We start from the raw sequence: 19,023 nt of genomic DNA, 5'->3' as shown, positions 1-19,023 counted from the left end.
CAAATTGAGAGTTTGTGAATCGAAATTGCATTGAATTTGGAAATCTGTATCAATATCTAACCGTAGGTCATTTTGAGACAGTACCAGGCTGTCGCTTCACACTTCTTGCGGTGTTTGTTGGTCTTTTCTGGTTTTTCTCTGTATGGACTGCATTCCAATTTGTATCCTACAAATCAATAAAAACTGACATTTTCAGGCTAGATCCAATTGAAGCTTCCTTTTGTTATGTGCCTCCAGTTGAGGAAGAAGATGTCTATGTACCATTGGCCTGCTATGGGCTCTCTACCAACTTCCTCCGATGTGTTTTCTGCTGAGTGGCTTCTGCAGACGGGTCGTGTCTCGGATAGAGGGCTTCTGTTGCATGGTAACTGTTCCCACTGGGTGTTCACACTTACCACTTGGGAGCTGTGGGTCGTCTCTGGTTGCTTGCCGCCCCCGCTGCACTTGTCGCTCCGGCAGAGAAACTTCATCTATTCCACTCTTATTCATTCTGTTTGGACTGGTGAATTGGACACAGTCAGATCCACCCCATCAAGTTAAAAACCCGACATCATGCGGCGGCCTATTGCACTGGAAATCCAGACTTGCAATGGTTCATAGTATAACGTCCATCTCCTATTTTTGCAAACTCTCAGTGAGTCACACTACAACTTCAGACAGGACTTAAACAGGTAACTGAAACAGACTTTTGAATTTGTGAATCTCACACAGGTCACTTTTGTGCATTTGTTTATTCGACAAATAGCTCCTCTCATATAACAGTGTGAGATTGCTATGGAGAAGTAGAGTGCACTCACTAATAGCGCAAAAAACACTGCTATGATCTTGGAGAGAATAATTATGAATCATTTACCTAGACCCAGAGTTCTTAAAGAGATGCAACAACGTATTTTCTCTCCCACACAAATATTACTGCGAATACGATGTTCCTCGGCCAGTAGCACTTCTATAAATCATTCATGTTGCTAGAGAAAATCTTTGTCACCTCCTGTATGCGTTCCCTATGGGTTTCTAAAGAGCGTGGGGTTGTTAGGGGAAAAACTCGCTTAACAAAACTACAAAGCATCAATGTTTTATCCTAACGTGCTCTCAAACAGTGCATAAGAAAACTGCTTGTGACAGCCGAGAGTTGTGCACAGCACATGGCACATTGTTTTAATGAGCATTTCTGGCGTCCGGTGAAGGAGGCATGGCCCTTAGCAAACATGCAAACATGCACATTTAAGAGGTGAGATGCACCTGACAGGGTCAAGGGTTCTAGTGGGCTTCTGTCACCCAGAGCCATACTTTCGAAGAATCAAGGAATCTATTTTCACCTGGCTAATTACTAATCCTGAGTTAGAGGACACTTTTATCCAAAGTGACGTTCAGGCACACTTAGTACAGGGACAATCCCCTGGAGCAACCTGAGGTTAAGTTTCTTGCTCAGTGACCCTTTTGGGGTTTACTACTACGACAACCATTTGGTTAGCAATACAGATTTTGACTACAAACTGCAACAGAAGAATAAAGGCATGACCTGAATATATATTATTGAATCTAGGGCTGGTCTTGGTTCAGTCCATCTGTGGTGAATTGGATTGAGGCATATCTGAATGCAAGCTTGTATTTGATAGTAACAAAGCGGCCGGGCTTAAGAGGACTAAATGACTGGAGAAGTCCGGTATATGTCACAAAAGAGCAGTCTATCGCTTCACCGAAAGTTCAATTTGTCATTTGTAATTAAAATGTCATAAGGTCGAGAGAAAAAAAAAATGGATGGATTGAATCATTCACAATAAGATGTATTTCGACTAAATGTACAACTCAATGGTGATTCAGAACCTTTTTTTTTTCATAATCTTTAAAAAATATCATTTTAAATAGTAAATAATTTGATTTTTATTTTATTATTTATTTAAATCATTTAATTAATTATACAAGGCATATTTGCTATTTGAAAACCATAAATGGAGTAGAGTAACATAAAAAAAATGGTTTCAGCATAGACTCTGACACTAATTTAAGCACTGCCCACATCCTGTTCTGTCCAAATAGAGATACAGATAATTTAGTCATTACATCAAATACAGAATTATATAAAGATAATGGCTTCGCTGCACAAACCAATTAAGCAGACAGGTGCTGTGACAGGTGTGTATCATCAGCATCTCAAGTCTGCGCTCAACTGGAGTCTGCGTTGAAACACATTCAAATCCTTCATCTTTTAAATTAACTGTCAAGAGATGAAGGTATTAAAAAAAGAGATTTGGTGGCAATGGGGGTGTTTTACACTGAAATGATAGACAAAAAAGGTGATTTAGAACACAGGGCTTGAGACTCTGATGATATTCATCATGACATCGCAGATCTGACGGCCATGTGAGAGAGCAGATGGCATCTGTGAGAGGTGTCATGCACAGACGTGACACTGCCAAAGATCTGTAGAGTCATGTTGACTGGCAGGTTTTAGCTCCATCAAGCTCCCAAAACTTCTCTCATATTGCCTTTTTCTACATTCCGTCAGTCAGTTCAGTATGTTGACTGACTGGTGGTAGCTGTGACCAACATAAGCTGCACATATAATTGGCCTCTTGTTCTCTTTTGAAGCATTATGATATTGTGTGATGCCAATGTATTAGATTTATTTGAATAAAATATCAAAATAAGTAAGCTACACCAAAGTGATTGTGTGGGCCTTTTCTTCTGATATTGTGTGATAATCCTCACTCTCTCTAAAAAAAAAACGTTTCGCAGTAAACACTATTACCAGTGTTACATCATGTTCATCTATACACCGATTACATTACTTGCCCACCACCCCACAGTTCAGTTGGACAACGGACGCTACAGTTATAAAGTGAAGTGCGTCTGCGCATAGACCAAGAAAAGCAGCACAGTGCCGCAGAAGTCATGTGACGAGAGTGACAACTGTTTTGCCAAAACATACAGGACGATCTCTTCGAGACCTCCTGAGATAATATATGAAAGTGGGATCTACAGGAACATGCAGAGAAGGATCTTCCAATACTTCTGAAGAAAATCCAGCCAATAGATCTGTTTACGAACACAGATTTAATGCATATAAAATAAACCAAAGGGACCCTTTTGACTTTAAATGCACTCAGCTAAAGGATTATTAGGAACACCATTCTAATACTGTATTTGACCCCCTTTCGCCTTCAGAACTGCCTTAATTGTACATGGCATTGATTCAACAAGGTCCTGAAAGCATTCTTTAGAAATGTTGGCCCATATTGATAGGATAGCATCTTGCAGTTGTTGGAGATTTGTGGGATCACATCCAGGGCACGAAGCTCCTTTTCCACCACATGCTCATGTTCCACCAAAGATGCTCTATTGGGTTTAGATCTGGTGAGTGTGTGGGCCATTTTAGTACAGTGAACTCATTGTCATGTTCAAGAAACCAATTTGAAATGATTCGAGCTTTGTGGCATGGTGCATTATCCTGTTGGAAGTAGCCATCAAAGGATGGGTACATGGTGGCCATAAAGGGATGGACATGGTCAGAAACAATGCTCAGGTAGTCTGTGGCATTTAAACGATGCCCAATTGGCACTAAGGAGCCTAAATTGTGCCATGAAATACCGTTACACCACCACCACCAGCCTGCACAGTGGTAACAAGGCATGATAGATCCATGTTCTCATTCTGTTTACGCCAAATTCTGACTCTACCATCTGAATGTCTCAACAGAAATCGAGACTCATCAAACCAGGCAACATTTTTCCAGTCTTCAACTGTCCAATTTTGGTGAGCTCTTGCAAATTGTAGCCTCTTTTTCCTATCTGTAGTGGAGATGACGCCATTCTTTGTAAACCCTAGAAATGGTTGTGCATGAAAATCCCAATAACTGAGCAGATTGTGAAATAGTCAGACTGGCCCGCTTTGCACCAACAACCATGCCACGCTCAAAATTGCTTAAATCACCTTTCTTTCCCATTCTGACATTCAATTTGGAGTTATCAGTGAATATATATACATAATCCTTTAATATACTGATTAAAGCCTTAAAATGTGTCCCCACTGATTGAGTAACATGATCAGAAATTGATATTATTTGAACCTTTGTCACACCCTTGGTTTCTTCCTACATCCCCTTGGATATTTCCCGGTGCCACAGTCACCTTCAATCTCTGTAAAGCTGCTTTTTAGCAAGTGCCATTACATAAAGTGCTGCACAAATTATTCAGAATTGCATTGAATGCAGATTTAGCTGAGGACTATGACTATAGAGGTTGTTTTACTCATTCACGCAGCAGAGTTTGAGTGTGAAGTAGAGCCTCTAACAGCCACGGTGAACGAGAATGACGTAACCCGCTGTAAGGTTTCTGAAAGCCGCATGGCTTGATTGGCATGAGAGATTTGGGATTATCAGAGAATATTTCTTTTTTTTTTTCCAACTCCAAATTCCATTAATGTCACTCCTCTCACTTCTTGAATAGCTAAAACACTCTCTCACTTTCTCTGGGGTCAAGTAAACAAGCCGATAAGATTGGAAAGAAGATCAATAGGTTAGATGCTGAACCAAATTTTCCTGATGAGATTTACCAAGGAATCAAGATTACATCTACTCAGCATTATATTACTCACACACTCATGGCACGAGAGTTCAAGAGGTCAAGCAACCAAATGCACAAAATTAAATTGTATCATAACAAATCAAATTGTGCAAGATCGTTTGAGGTACTTAAGCTTTATGTACATGTACTATGAAAATATACCATAAATTTCAGACCTCAACCTTTAATTCCCAGTCTAAAAAAAGCTTTAATTGAAACCAAGCATTTAGCTTATTCAGAAATCCTTGAATTTTTGTCTTAAAAACCCGAATACGTCAGCACAAGTTAGGCCATGTTGTCACTTATCTGTTTTCATTTGAAAACTAGACCCGTTTCTCCCTTCACATATGAAGGTGTTTCTTAAAAGCATATCAGCAAAAACAGACTAATTCTAAGAGTCCATGAAAATGTGAAACTATATTTTTATTTTATATATATATATATATATTATTATTTTTTAATCATTTCTCATCAGACTGCTTTATAAATGAGGGTCAGTATAAAGCCGGTTTTGCTAAGAAGCTGCTCCTCAACTATTCGTGTCTCTGCTTCACCTCCAGAAGTGAGTGTAAAGTTTTATTAACATTTAATCTTTGCAAATTGTGAAAAAAGTTGTTCATGACCATTAGTTATAACGTCAATCTGTCAATGAACTTATTCATCAGCAAACACATATCTCACTACTCTACCCTGCCAGTCCAAAAATAGATCAAAGTGACATTATGTTGTTAACCAACCATTCAGAAACGTCCGACTACAGTTCAAACTGATACGGTTGCACAGATGAGTCCTCAGAGACTCCCGCTGCCATTCCTGTTCCAAAATATACCCTCAACTGTTGTCAAGGCAACACTCCATGTGCGTTGGGTCAAAATGCCCCACAGAACATAGCTGTGAAGTGTGCAAAGCTAATTATCATTTAAAGGCATATGCACTGAAACGGCAAAACAGAGTTGTTTTTGACCAGGTAAAATCAGTGTTTTCTTACAATACTAATGAGACTTTTTAATAAAGGTATATTACAAAGTTTTAACTTAGACCCTAAAGATTCATATGAACTTTTTTTGATAAGAATTTTATGACCCCTTTAAAATATGACCATATGGATTGGAGTTCAAACACTGGTATTGCATCTTCTGCAGGACATATAAATATGTGTCAGGTGAAAAAAAAGTGGGCGAGAGAGAGATTATGCTTTGGTAATGCAAATGTAGTTGTTTGTCATGCCAATTAAGCACACTAAATAGAAAGTGAAAATCGAATTAAATTAAGAGAAGACGGGGAAAGAGCGAGGAACACGCTCATCATGTCAAGTTTGTGTTCATATTTGAATCAATCACCGCCAATAACACTGTCCTCCTTTTGCCAAGCTGAGCATAGAAATCAGTGAGCTCAGGTCTAATGCAGGATACTGTAGGAGGTCTAGGTCAAATCCAAGCTGGTGGTGACATTTGAAGAGGAACTCTCACATTATTCAGAGCTGAAATATCTCCAATTATTCTGTTCAACATCTGTAGAAAAGCAGCAAAAGGAACAAACGCATGGCATCTGTGTTTGAACAAAACTCGAGTTAGTACAGTATATTCAGAGGATATCCATTGATTGTTTGATATGCATACTGCACTTTCCACAGGCAGACTTAAAAAAAGTACAATAAGAACATAAACTACAGTTCAAAAGTTTGGGGTTGGTAAGATTTTTTTTTATGTTTTTTTCCCCCACCAATACTATTATATTATTACAATTTAAAATGGCTGCTTTCTATTTGAATATTTTTTCAAGTATAATTTATTCTTGTGATGGCAAAACTGAATTTTCAGCATCATTACTCCAGTCTGTCAAATGATCCTTCAGATATCATTCAAATATGATCAAGAAACACTTCTTATTATTATCGATGTTGAAAACATGTTTTATTTTTTTTTTTATTTTATTTTTTTTTTATTTTTTTTTTAGGGAACCATGATATTTTTGTCAGGGTTCTTTAAAGACTATAAAGTTGTTATTTATTTGAAATTGAAATCTTTTGTGAAATCAGAAATGTCTTCACTGTCACTTTTGATTATTTAATAGGTTCTTTTTGCATAAAACAATAATAATATTTTTCAGAAACAAAAAATCTTACCGACTCTAAACTTTTGAACGGTATAAATGTATATATGGCAAAAACACTAAGTGTAAAAATTAGGGCTGGGCAACGCAATTAATCGCATCCAAAATAAAAGTTTGTGTTTACATAATATATGTGTGTGTGGTGTGTATAACTATTTTGTATATATAAATACACACTCATGCACTATATATTTTTGTATATACACGTATATATTTATACAGAATTAATATTATATATAAATATAAATATTTGATATATTAACAATCGATTTTTCTTAAATATACTGTATACATGCCTGTGTGTGTATTTATATATAAAAAATAGTTATACACACTACAGACACATATATTATTTAAACACAAACTTTTATTTTGGATGTGATTAATCGCGATTAATCGTTCCCCAGCCCTAGCAAAAATCCAAGTGCTTAATAACTGAGATGTATCACTCTGCTTTGAATGTGGACAACATGTTGCTACTGATAATGTCCATTAGAGACAGGGACATCAGGTTTTCCACTGAACTTCTACTTGTACTGTACTTGTAATGAGTTGAGTATTTCAACGTGAGTATTTGACCAGTAGATTTGTAGGAAAGAATTTCTATCTGTCCCATCAAATCCCTTTGCGGTCTGAAAAATTCTGAGCAGATTTGCCAATTTAGGCTCTTCCCTGTCAGTTTTGAAATGCACTAAAACACATGCAAAAGAAAATCCAGAGTGTATTACCTCATAACCACAGCGTGAGGCAAAATGATGAAATATGATGCATTCAATTTAAAAATCACCCAGACAGCCCATTGTTCAATGCCTGCTGACAAAATCATCATAGCATCTCTAAAAACTACTGCACAGACAAAAAACACAGCTAAATCAGTTTCAAATCCAAAAGTCCTGTGATTTTTCTCTCTTTAGAGCTGTAAAGAGCGCAGCATTGTTCTCGAACTCAGCAGCATTATGCCATTACCCGTGTTGGCAACAAGATTTTAGATAAATAAAAAAATATTTTACATAAGCAGAGTTTCCATCTACATGGCAATTTTGGGATTTAAACAATGTAAACAATAGGATACAATTTAAAACCCTCTCACTTGAGGTGGATTTATATTTAGTAAGAAGTGTGTTAACTATGATAGAAAACTATGATTTTTTTTTTTTTGAGACTTTGCCTTAACAACTTTGTCTACATGCTCTAAACATAATGTAACTTATTACATTTGATAAATGAGCAACAGTGGCTTCAACGTAATTCTACTTTTCCATTGTACACCAGTTTCCACAGAAATTACCATTTATTTCCTTTGAACCCGTAGGATGGAAATCCTGTCACGTTAATAAATTTCAGAAAAATGTTGAGGGTCCCTTATCTATTGTCAATAGTGGAGCAAAGTATGAAACACAGCTCACACAGAAATCAAACCAAGCATCTTTCTGTTGCTCATTGTGGTGAATTTTCATGACAAACTGAACCCAATGTGAAAACTAAAGATCATACTCACCCCTTTCATTCTACTTTTGAATTGCTTCCATCTGGGCATAGACTCAAAATTCCTTTGGCCAGAAGAAACATGTATAAAAATTGTTTCTCCCAATGGCAGGGATTATCATACAGTCTTTTAAAGTGATACATTAGAACGCCTGGCTTTATAGCATGTGCTGTAGCGTTTCCCGCTGTGATACGGTGTTTAATTGTATAATTAGTATTTAGTATATATTTTGTATTAGTGTTGCTAATGTGCAATGTTCATATGTCACCAGTGTCAAAGAAAATTTTTCGCTCTGTGACAAACAGAATGGACAATAAAGTTCAACTCAACCTGATATGGGGAAATATTTAATATTTTTCAATGATTCAAAAAATGTGACAGCACCTTTATTCAATTTTATATATATATATATATATATATATACAGAAATTGATTTTGTAATTTGGATGAAAACATTTTTTCTTTTGTTTACAGGTCAACAGCCCTGATCACACTCTCACATCCACATCTGGATTCTCGCATCGCCCGTTTGCATGCTCTTCCATCACTTGCATCACTGCAAGGCCATTTCAAGGACAATTTCCTTCATCCTGCAGAATGGAGCAGCTCAAACTCTCTTTATTAACTCTCCCAGCTGTTTCAAAAGAATGTCTTATAAATCACGACTCGAACCACAAGCTTACCCAGACCACACCACTAGAGAGACAACTATAATCCTTTCTTAGCTTAATAACCATGCAATGCAAATCTGCTTAATGAAAGCATATCAGGATACTGTACTTGTTAAGGGTGAGTGAGCGAGTGAGGGAGGGAGGTACTGTAGGTAAGTAGGTAGGTAGGTAGGTAGGGATGGATGGATGGATGAGAGGAGAGGAAAAAGGACAGGCTCTAGGGCCCTGAGTGGATCTCACCAACCATTCTGTCTCCAGAACTCGTTCTAATTACACAAGGTTCTATCTATTCGCCCTTTAATCAAGCATGCTGTTTACACAGAGCTCATGGTGACGAACACCACAAGAGGCACGAGCTTTATCCTCACGTGCATGTGGCCTTAGTGAAAAGCAGGTGATAATATTCGCTCCTTAGTGTGTACTCATAATGACCTCATTATATTATTACCAAAGCATTCATAAACATCTAACACAGAGCACTCAGATGAAAAAAATCATAAGCGATGTAAGCTGAGACAATCTCAGTAATGATTGTGTTTATTGTTTTCATTTAATATTACTGTTGCAGTGCTGTTAGCTGTAACTATGTGGTCTCACTAGAGGTACACAGGGGGATGCTTAAAAATGTGGTCAGTGAAAAACAAAAGCCTGTATGCGTGTTATTTAGGGCTGTCAAAGTTAACGTCAAAATATTAAACAAATGAAACAAAACCATTCATTCTGCTTTCAGAAGTCATGCGATTAATCATGATGTTATTGTACTGACAAGTACATAAAAGTAGAATAAGTATATAATATTATAATTATTTGCTTTATTTACATACTGTAAATATAATTAATATCTGTAAAATATTTTATTAAAATGCCATCTGAATATTATCAGGAAAATATTTACTTTAATAAATGAATCAGAAAAATATATTTGACTTTTTTTTTTATTACTGTGAAAAAAAATGTAATAAAATCTTTTTACATTCTCTCAAATGTTCTATGGAGACCATTGAGGCCCCCTAGGGGTTTGTGGGTCACAGTTTGAAAACCTTAAAACAAGCCACTTTATCTGAGATTTTTCCAAGGGAAATGTCTCAGTAGAATAAAAAATATAGATAAATGGTACTTTGGTTAAAAAAATATGCAGATTAAATCAGAGTAGACCATTGAAGGTGGGTTGTTAACATAAGCATTAAACAGAAGACTTCGTGGCACTTGTGGGATTGCCACAAATTGCCTTAGCAAAGCATTGCTCTAACTAAAGCAGCTCTGATTATATATATATCCTTGTCATTGTTGTTATTTAGTGCATTTAGATTATAATTATTATTATTTTTGGCAATATTACAATTAAACTTTACCTCACGTAAACCCAATACTTCGATCAAACTAATCCAATTAAGCTCATAATCGTAGTAACTAACCATATTTGCATTAAACTATGTGGCGTATGCCGATTTTAATCACAATAAACAGGCAAGTATACACCTTAATCTCATTATTACCGCTCTGACCATAGTGTGCATGTGCTCGGTTCTACACTGATGCCGTGTGTTGTTCACACAACTTCATGGATGAACTGAATATTCTTCATTTTCACTTCTCCAAATCGCTAAACTGTCAACACAACTCGCTGTGCAGCTCAGTATCATCAATCCAGACGGTGCAAAAAAACAAGAAACGGCAGCGTAGGCAAACCCGGCATTGCAATGTTTATCATGGCGCCGAATAATATCCAGTACGTCTATAAAAATGTATTGCCAGTGGCCAGAGCATGGCTATCTGAATGGGGTATAATCATTCTTATTAGTAAATAATCAGAATAATGAAAATTGAATACAAAATGGAGTGAAGAGTTCTGCTCATGTTATGTAAACATCTTACAGCGATTAAGACATCACTTCGGTTGTTAGAAATAATTGCATTATTGGCGCACATACAAATATAGTCATTGAGTAAATACTGTTTCCCGTCTGAGGCCACAAATATTTGAGATCTAATATGAATGAGATGTCCAGTAATTTGAGGCATAAACTACATTAAAAATGAAATTGAGTTCCTGACAGTAGCCATTTTGGATCTCATTAATATGAGACACTGGCCGTAGCTGCACTGGGGACCCGGAGTAGACAAGCTGCCATTTTGAAAGGGCACGTCAGAATGGGAATTGCCAACTAAGACCACCTCCTGACTCAGCTTTAGATTAGACACAGTGAAAGCGCAAGAGCGTTAGAGAGACGACTGGAACCCATGGACCTTTCTTGTACAGCCGTAGGAAACTTATCTCTCTTAGTTCAGTTACCAAAGAATCTTAGGTGTCATTTGAATATGTGTGTGTGTGTGTGTGTGTGTGAGAGAGAGAGAGGACAGGTTTTCATCAAAATGTGTCACTTTGCTGTATATCTGACAGTGATGATGATTTTTGTCTCTTTATTCCTCACATTTACAGTTTATTAAGACATTTTGACTTTACTGCATCTAGCAATTGTGACAATTTTTCTAAAATGGTAATTTTATTCCCCACAATTGCAAATTAATCATTCGAAAATGCAACTTCACTACATATCTAACAATTGTGACTTTTTTAATTCCGAATTATTTTCTCACAATTCTCACTTTATGTCTGACAAGTGCAACTTCATAGCTCACATATCTTATAATTGTGCCAATATTTCCACCTTGGTGAATGATGCAATTTGCCAGAATGAGGCAATGTGAAAAAATTTGACCTGTAACGTTTAGCCAACATGTATCAATTGTTGCTTACCCTCACACTCAGTGGCGGCTCCTGACAGTAAATTTATGTAGGGCAGAGTCTGGGTCTTAGCGCTAGTTTATGATAAACATTTCGTAAGCCTTATATTGTAATCCCTGAACACACTCAATTGTATTTTAGAATTGCTGTAATTTAGTATTCATTGCCTCTGAATGTTGTTTTAAAATATTACAAGTTGTGGAGGAATTCCAGTGAGTGAAAGAAAGCCATGTCTATTCTCAAACATAAAATAAACACAACAGAATAAGGCTATTCATATGAGCATGTAAACTCAAAGGATTTATGCTTTGATTAATTTGATGCGCTGCTCCACATAGGAAGAACAGACATGTTACTGACCTGATGGACTCTAACATGCACATAGCTGAAGCAGATTGATGTCGTCTTGGTCTGAAACAAGGTTTACGTAATGTAACATGAAAATAAGAGGGGAAGGTTTAAAGGCTCTGAATTAGAGCTTGTGCAGTTCCATTTTTCACCACAGATTTCCATTGGAAAATTATGGGGAGCTGTAGACCCAGGGAGGGCTCAGGCATCCGCTGTCCTGCTTAGTATAATTAATACACACCTGTCGAAGCCATACGTTACATTTTAATATATCCTGCTCATTTTCCGACTTAAATATTGGTTGCAGAATGCTAAACATATTTACAATGTTTTATTCATTCAGTTTATAAAGAGGTCTACGATTTGAGTGACCTTACAGGCGAGCCACGGCTGCTCACACTCTCGATATGATATAACCGCATATTAGGTGGGTTGATAAGCAGCCTAAACCTATCCAGCGGATGGAAAGAGACCTTATTGACTTCCAAAAAAGAAAGCACCACAGATAAGATGAAAAAAGAAGAAACCGAGCAAAGAATTAAGGAGTAATCTATGATCTTTACAAGGGAGTGTCAAAGGTGATCTTTAGAGCAAAGGAAGATCTAACAGCATCCAGGATGACCATTTCTATTTCCTGTGGCCTAGAAGCCAAATAGTTCAAATCAGGGCTTTAGAAAGGCTTAAGAGGGGAGAAAAAAGTAAAAGGGGTGAGAAATTGAAAGGGACAGGATAAAGAGAAGATAAGAAATAAAAAGAGCTGTTCAGAGGACTCCAATGTGACGCTAAAAGTTGTTTTCACGGCACGCAGGACGTGACCTTTTTCAAGCGATTTCCCCTTCAGGTGACTCTATTTCTCCATGTCAGCACTTTTTCCCCAAAAAGCACAGCAGGACATAAGGACTTTTGCCTCTTGAATTTTAGCTTGACTCGTCACAACAGGAATCTGCTATCTTGCATTATTGTCTGCATCACAAAAAAAAAAAAATAAATAAATAAATCTGCACTGGTTCATTGTTATGCAGTAGCACAGTCTCTCTCACACACACCGGGGGGGGGGGGAAAAAAACCCTTCCTCCTCTACTACACACACACCTCTGCACCCACACACACTGACCTACTGTGTGAGATGTCTGTGTGGGTGAATGATTTAGTCACACAGCTGTAATGAGTAATTAGACGTAATGCCCATAGCGGCACAAATGCAAGTGAGATAAACACACAGCTGTGTCCTCGCAACACACACTCTCACCTAAGCCTCAAGCTCATGCTGTGTGTCATCTCTCAATATACAGGATCTTAAGTCATTTTATTGACTGGTGGGTAAAAGCCTGGAACTATGCTATGCCAAAAGTCTATGTGTGTTGCTGATAGAGAAGATTAAATGGCGTATGTGACTGTGGATGTGCACTTGTGTATTTTTTACAGGTGAGTTTTCTTCTCAGTAGGGTGAATGTGAGCTAAAGAGCAAAGTGAAAGGTCATCACCACTCAACTGTCACTCAAAACCAGGGAGGTTAATTGATCCCAAAGCCCCTGGAAACAAGACAGAAGAGCAATACTCTGATCCATATGTACAAACGCTTTTGCGCCCACTTCAGGCGTATTTGTTTCGCAAAGTGCGCATAAAACCATGGCGAGGCATGTACGAACGGGACGCACTGAGATGAAAGCGCAGACTGCCTGTCGCAGGAACTGGAAATGACAAAATGCGCTTTTCGTGTCAGGCATATGCATTCATGGGATGGTCCAGGAGAAAGTGGGAGTGAAATAAAGAGATGGGAGGGGAAAGTAAACTGCGGCTAATTATGTATTCCGCGTTATGTACAGAAAAAGCCGGTGAAAACAGCGTTAATTGTGCGGATCATTTTTAGCGCAAAATAGAGCACTTACAATACACGCCAACGTCAGAACTCCCACCAAGCCAACTGTGCCGAAATTGGTGTGCGTGATTATAATGATTACTACAAAAATCTCCAGTAAGTGCAAAAAATGGCCTTTGAGGTATTTTTTCATTGAGTTTGACAGCAATTGACCAATGGCTAAGCTAGAAAGATTATATATCATCTCAAAGTCACCTAAAGGGCCTTAACTATGCATTAAGAGGGTTATATTAATAATTGTATTGTTGAGAAGGTCGATGAAAAGCTTCAGCTCCAGGCAAAAATGTACAGGTCACAGTGTAAACGTGATAAACCGCATTTTGTCACCATCACCGTTTGGTGCTACAGTATTGTACATGAATCATTCAGCACAACATTGTTAACATTTGTTATCTCGGTTATTTACAGATACATTAATGAAGCTAAGTGACATGATGTACAACGCTGCTAGAAGCTAACCTTAACGTTTTCTAATGTTAGCCTAACGTTACATTAGAGATTTTAAAGATAAAGTTCAAATACGTTGTTGACTAAACTTAGAACAGATGTAGACATTCTTGTTTAATTTATCCACGTTTAGTTGGTGTTGTGGTCTACCGCATAACTTTAGTTGAGATGTGGCTTGGGAAAGGGGAAAAAAACACCGTCGCCCAGCCTCTCGGGAACCTAGTGTCGGACTTGCATGTACCCCATGCACACCGTTTGGCCATTTTAAACTTAAAATGACAAGAAAATACGAATGAAATTACGACTGACTAACTGCAATGCATTTCAATGGACATGGAAGCAGAGAATGTCCGAGTGTATTGGGTTAGCTGCGCACTGTGATTGGCTCATCGCCTTTGAGGGTGTGGCTTAGCCATAGGTCAATTCTGCCATACAATCAATACAAGCAATCTAATTCATTCAAAATTTCTCAACTTCTTCAGAAGACTTTCATGAAGCCGGACCCTTTCTGTATAATATGAGAGATATTTGTTGTGTTAATGTTTTAAAAATTAATCTCTTTTTTTTAAATCTCTATTATTAAATTAACCAAAATCAAACTGAAGATTTGCTTATAAGATGAAGGGAATGAAAATATCTGAACTGGACAGATGATGACAGCTGGCCTTCATGCTTGATAACATAAATCAAGTCCTCCTACATTCATAAATCACTGTCTGTGAGCGGCACTGCTGATCCAGCTCGCCTGTGTGACACAAACACCCTCAGCATGTTACATCATATGTTCTCAGCACATTTCCACATGGGTACACTTCCACTGGATTCTGATTCCAAGAGGTGCTTATTTAGTTTGTTTGAAAGCCAAAGAAGATTTAAATCGAATTACGATACAGACAGAGAGGAGGAAATTAACACTTGAAAGCCCAGGAGATACAAAAAGAAATGGAAATCCCACACTTGACGTCAGAGCCTCACGAGAAGGTCAGACGGTATCGGGAAACTGCTCAAGCAAGCGGATCGGACAGAAAGATAAAGTAAAACGGTGTGGTTAATCAATTGCTGAGAGATCCCAGTCACTCACTCACCTTCCTGTACTGCCTGGAAGGGGTTGTTGGGCTCGATAAGTTTGATAGAATGGGTAATCCTCTCACTCTGGAGGATGTCGTCATTCAAACTCAGGTCTGAAATGGCAAGCTGAAAAACCTCGTCGTCCCGTACGGCGTTTTGTTCAAAAATAGCTCCTGTTGAATGAAACAGAATGTATGTTGCTATTAACATATCATTCACATTGGAAACCATTTCACAGTTGTTCCAAACTTTTCTATCAATCTTCAGGGTAAAGATGAAGGTGGCGCAGATTCATAATGTCCATTAATATGTTGAAACTATGTTATAGCCTTTCAGATTATAGAGAATGCACCATATAACCATCAGACACAATTTACAGCAACTTCCTCACCTGTCAATAGCCAACAGCACTTTAAGAGTGAGTTCAGCACCATGGAGAGCGCAATTACTGGAAACACTGTAAATATTCTATACGCATCCTTAATTTGTCAAGGGCGTTACACAGTCTGTGGAAACACAGTGGGTTGTAGGCCTACGGGAAGGTTTATTTTTTTATGTCAAGGGGATCTTATACACGATACGGTGCATCCGTGGAAAATTTGAGCTGTTTTTATATGTCGTTAGAGTTTACAGAGTCCTTGAAAAGTCATTCAATTCAGAAAGTGAACAGCCCATGCAAAAATCCCAGACAGATGAATGAAACTGAAAAAAAGAAAAAGATTGTGCTCTTACAGCACAGCTACTTACAATTTTTTTTTAAATAGATATGAAGTATTGATTTGAGAAAATTATTTTATCATCTTATTTGTAGATTAGCTTAAAGCTTCCACAAATGAAAACAATCAGCGTAGCATACAAGACGAACAGTGAGGCAATATTACAATATTAATTTAGATAACATTATTTGCAATCTAAATGTTTTGAATTGCACGATTCTACCAACGTTCAGAGAATGGAAATAATACAACATACATGGTTTGAGAACTTATTTGTTGGAATGGAGCAAATTAGTGGAAATTATTAATTAATAATTAGTTTCCATAATTAAACTAGTTATAAAATAATTTCCATAATTAATGGAAATTGCCATTAAATATTCTGTTTATAGGTCATTATACAAAATTATACAAAATTAAGTTCAATGCCACGATTGACCTATGGATTGGCAGGGGAATTTTCTTTTTTTTTTATTATTATTCGGCTGCTTACAGATTAATCCTAGACATAATATTCCACAGAGCAATTTAAACGTTGACTTCACATGACTGAGTAACCCATAAAGTTCTGTTTCACTAACAAGACCATGACACTTGGAAATATTGCCCAGTATTAAATCAAAGTGTGTCTGGATGCAATCAATAAGGCTGATTTGTGCAGGACTATAAACAGTGACCCATCAATGATATGACACGTCGAGATCAAGGCGACAGTGATAAAATGCACAGAGCAGCCGGCCTGAAGTGCCAAAGGTGTAGGAGAAGCAAATGGAGCTTTATTCAAGCCATGCACTAAGGCAATAATAGCACAGATTTTAATCACTTAGCCAACACATGCAGGTTAAAAGACAAATAAGATGTTTAAGCTTTTATACTGCATGCAAGCTTTGCCTATTTCATACTATATATGCATATAATACTTTCCTTTAAATTCAAGATCATTAAACTTAATCATTCTATTTTATTTTTACAAATGAAGGTATTTTTAACAACTATCCTAAAATTTTGAATCATGAATATCAAGACGCTTTCTTTCTTTAAGTCACTCAAGTTGACATGAACAAAATGTCTTTTCATTAAAAATGAATCAAAATACACAATCATGAGGGTCTAAAAGTGAACTCTCTATTTGGTTTTCTTGTCACATGACAACAAAATGGCTTCATGCATGTCCTTACACCAAACTGACTTTGGCAGACAAATATAAATAATACTTTAATACAAAATATATGTGCTTCTTAATTTTAAGGATAAATAATTAGGCCAAATTATGCAAACATTTTATATTATCTCTTTTAAATGTAATGCATTTTAGATTGACTTCCAGGGGAAAAAAAATAGTGTTACCTCATTTGCCAATACAGTAGCCTACGCAATTAGAAAATAATTGCCCACCACCTAAACATATAGCCCGGGTAAAGTTATAATCTATACAAAGGATAAATGTTTATTAAGAGTGTAGACCAACCTGATAAGAATTATAAACAGGTAACAGGTAATATAACAGGTAACTAAAAAGAGATTAGTTAAAAACTAAGCTTCAAAAACAATTTTGAGAGATCTTTGTGGTGAGGAGAAGAGCCAAGAACACCGGATGATGGAGAACAGCCACTGCATACAAAAGAGCTTCTCTACCAACATAATAGCACCAGAGAAACCAGATAAAACATTAGAATATGACAAGAACCAGTTTTATTTATCCTAATGCAAACTACTTTATTTACCCACATTTCTCAAAGTAACATTACAGGTGTTTTGAGCCAATCTATTCAAGTCAGCAAGCAAACCAATTCCGTTCCCAGTGTAAGTTACCGGAGATGACCGAGCATCTATAGGCTGCTAACCTTACTAATACAAAATATTGATAAAACAAAAGCGTCTGAGAAAAAATATTTGATCTACAATAGTTAGACAATAACACAAGTTGAAGTTCAGTTAAGAAACCCCGAGCAAACATGAGCGAGAAGAGACTTGTCGCGCGCTCATACCTCACTGAACCGAATTAAAATTTCTGTCACGTTCAACAGAAAGTTCAGGCTTAAGGGTGGGGAGGGGTGGACTGGAGATAACCCTGAAAAAGACTGAGATAGACGTCTCGTCTCGATTTGATTTCGTCTCGTGTAGCTAAAATCATTTCGCGTTCGCCACCTGAAATGCACTTTGTGGACCTGTTCGCTAATGTTTCCTTGCAAGTTAAAGCCATTTCTCACATAACAAAACTGTCTTCTGTCAAGTCAAATCTGCACGCTTTAGACTTTAAAAAGCGATGTAGTGAAGAAACTCATCAGAGTCTGTCAAAGACCGTATAGGCTATTTACTTACCGATGTGAATAATGGAGTCCGCGCGAGCTGAGCGGCACTGCAGGATCCATAAGGAGAGGCTGATCACGAGCAACTCCATCTCCAGTTCTCGCCCCGGTGTATCATCCACGCGTCCTCGTCGTTTCAAAAATCCAGTTCCAGAGAAAAAGAGCGCGCGCGAGAACGACCACTGTGGAGGAGATCAAGGATGCGTCACTTCTATCTTTCTCCGAGATCTATTGAAATTGAGAGTGAGAAAGGATATTTCGCATGGGGAAAAGAAGCTCTCAAGGGAAGGAAAGCAGAAAAGGAGGGGTAGGAGAGCAAGGGAAACGACGGGGGTACCACGGTCAGAGGCAAAGCAACGGGTCCGCGCGCTCCAGCTCTCACTGTGGTTTGGATACTGCTAACTGCAACGCAGAGAGAGTCGTCCCCCCTCTCTCCCCCTCTCCCCCCCCCCCCCCTCTCTCTCTCTCTCTCTCTCTCTGAAGCTTGCAGATCTTTGCGTTCCGCTCCACCACGTGATTGAAGAATCGAAAGATCGGGACTGTACGGTAAAAACCAAGGAGAAATGAAATCTGCGCGCGCCGGAGAGAGTCGTCAAAATCGGAGTGGTGGCGGGAGGTCTAGCGCAGCCCTCAGCGCGTGAAGTTCAACCGACCACCAGGAAGAAGAATTTCCTCAAAT

General features: G+C 37.8%; 1 protein-coding gene across 2 annotated transcripts in view; it reads right to left on the bottom strand.

Moving 5' to 3' along the window:
• Window positions 1-18,773, bottom strand: part of grid1a (glutamate receptor, ionotropic, delta 1a) — a 244,597-nt gene extending 225,824 nt beyond the window's left edge. The window contains exons 1-2 of one of the 2 annotated variants that reach the window (XM_089120381.1): window positions 18,358-18,773; window positions 15,337-15,492 (exon numbers count right to left, since the gene is read on the bottom strand). In XM_089120381.1, coding sequence (XP_088976507.1) covers window positions 15,337-15,492; window positions 18,358-18,436 — 235 coding nt within the window. In that variant the 5' untranslated portion in view covers window positions 18,437-18,773. The remainder of the gene's footprint in view (window positions 1-15,336; window positions 15,493-18,357) is intronic. The other variant, XM_039693055.2, reaches the window with a different exon arrangement.
• Between the last annotated feature and the right edge of the window lie 250 nt (window positions 18,774-19,023).

Source organism: Pimephales promelas, chromosome 15, assembly GCF_988280905.1.
Source record: "Pimephales promelas chromosome 15, fPimPro1.hap1.1, whole genome shotgun sequence".
In the NCBI taxonomy this organism is placed as follows: Eukaryota; Metazoa; Chordata; class Actinopteri; order Cypriniformes; family Leuciscidae; genus Pimephales; species Pimephales promelas.
The sequence above is the reverse complement of the archived record's forward strand: the minus strand, read 5'-3'. Positions and strand labels throughout refer to the sequence as shown.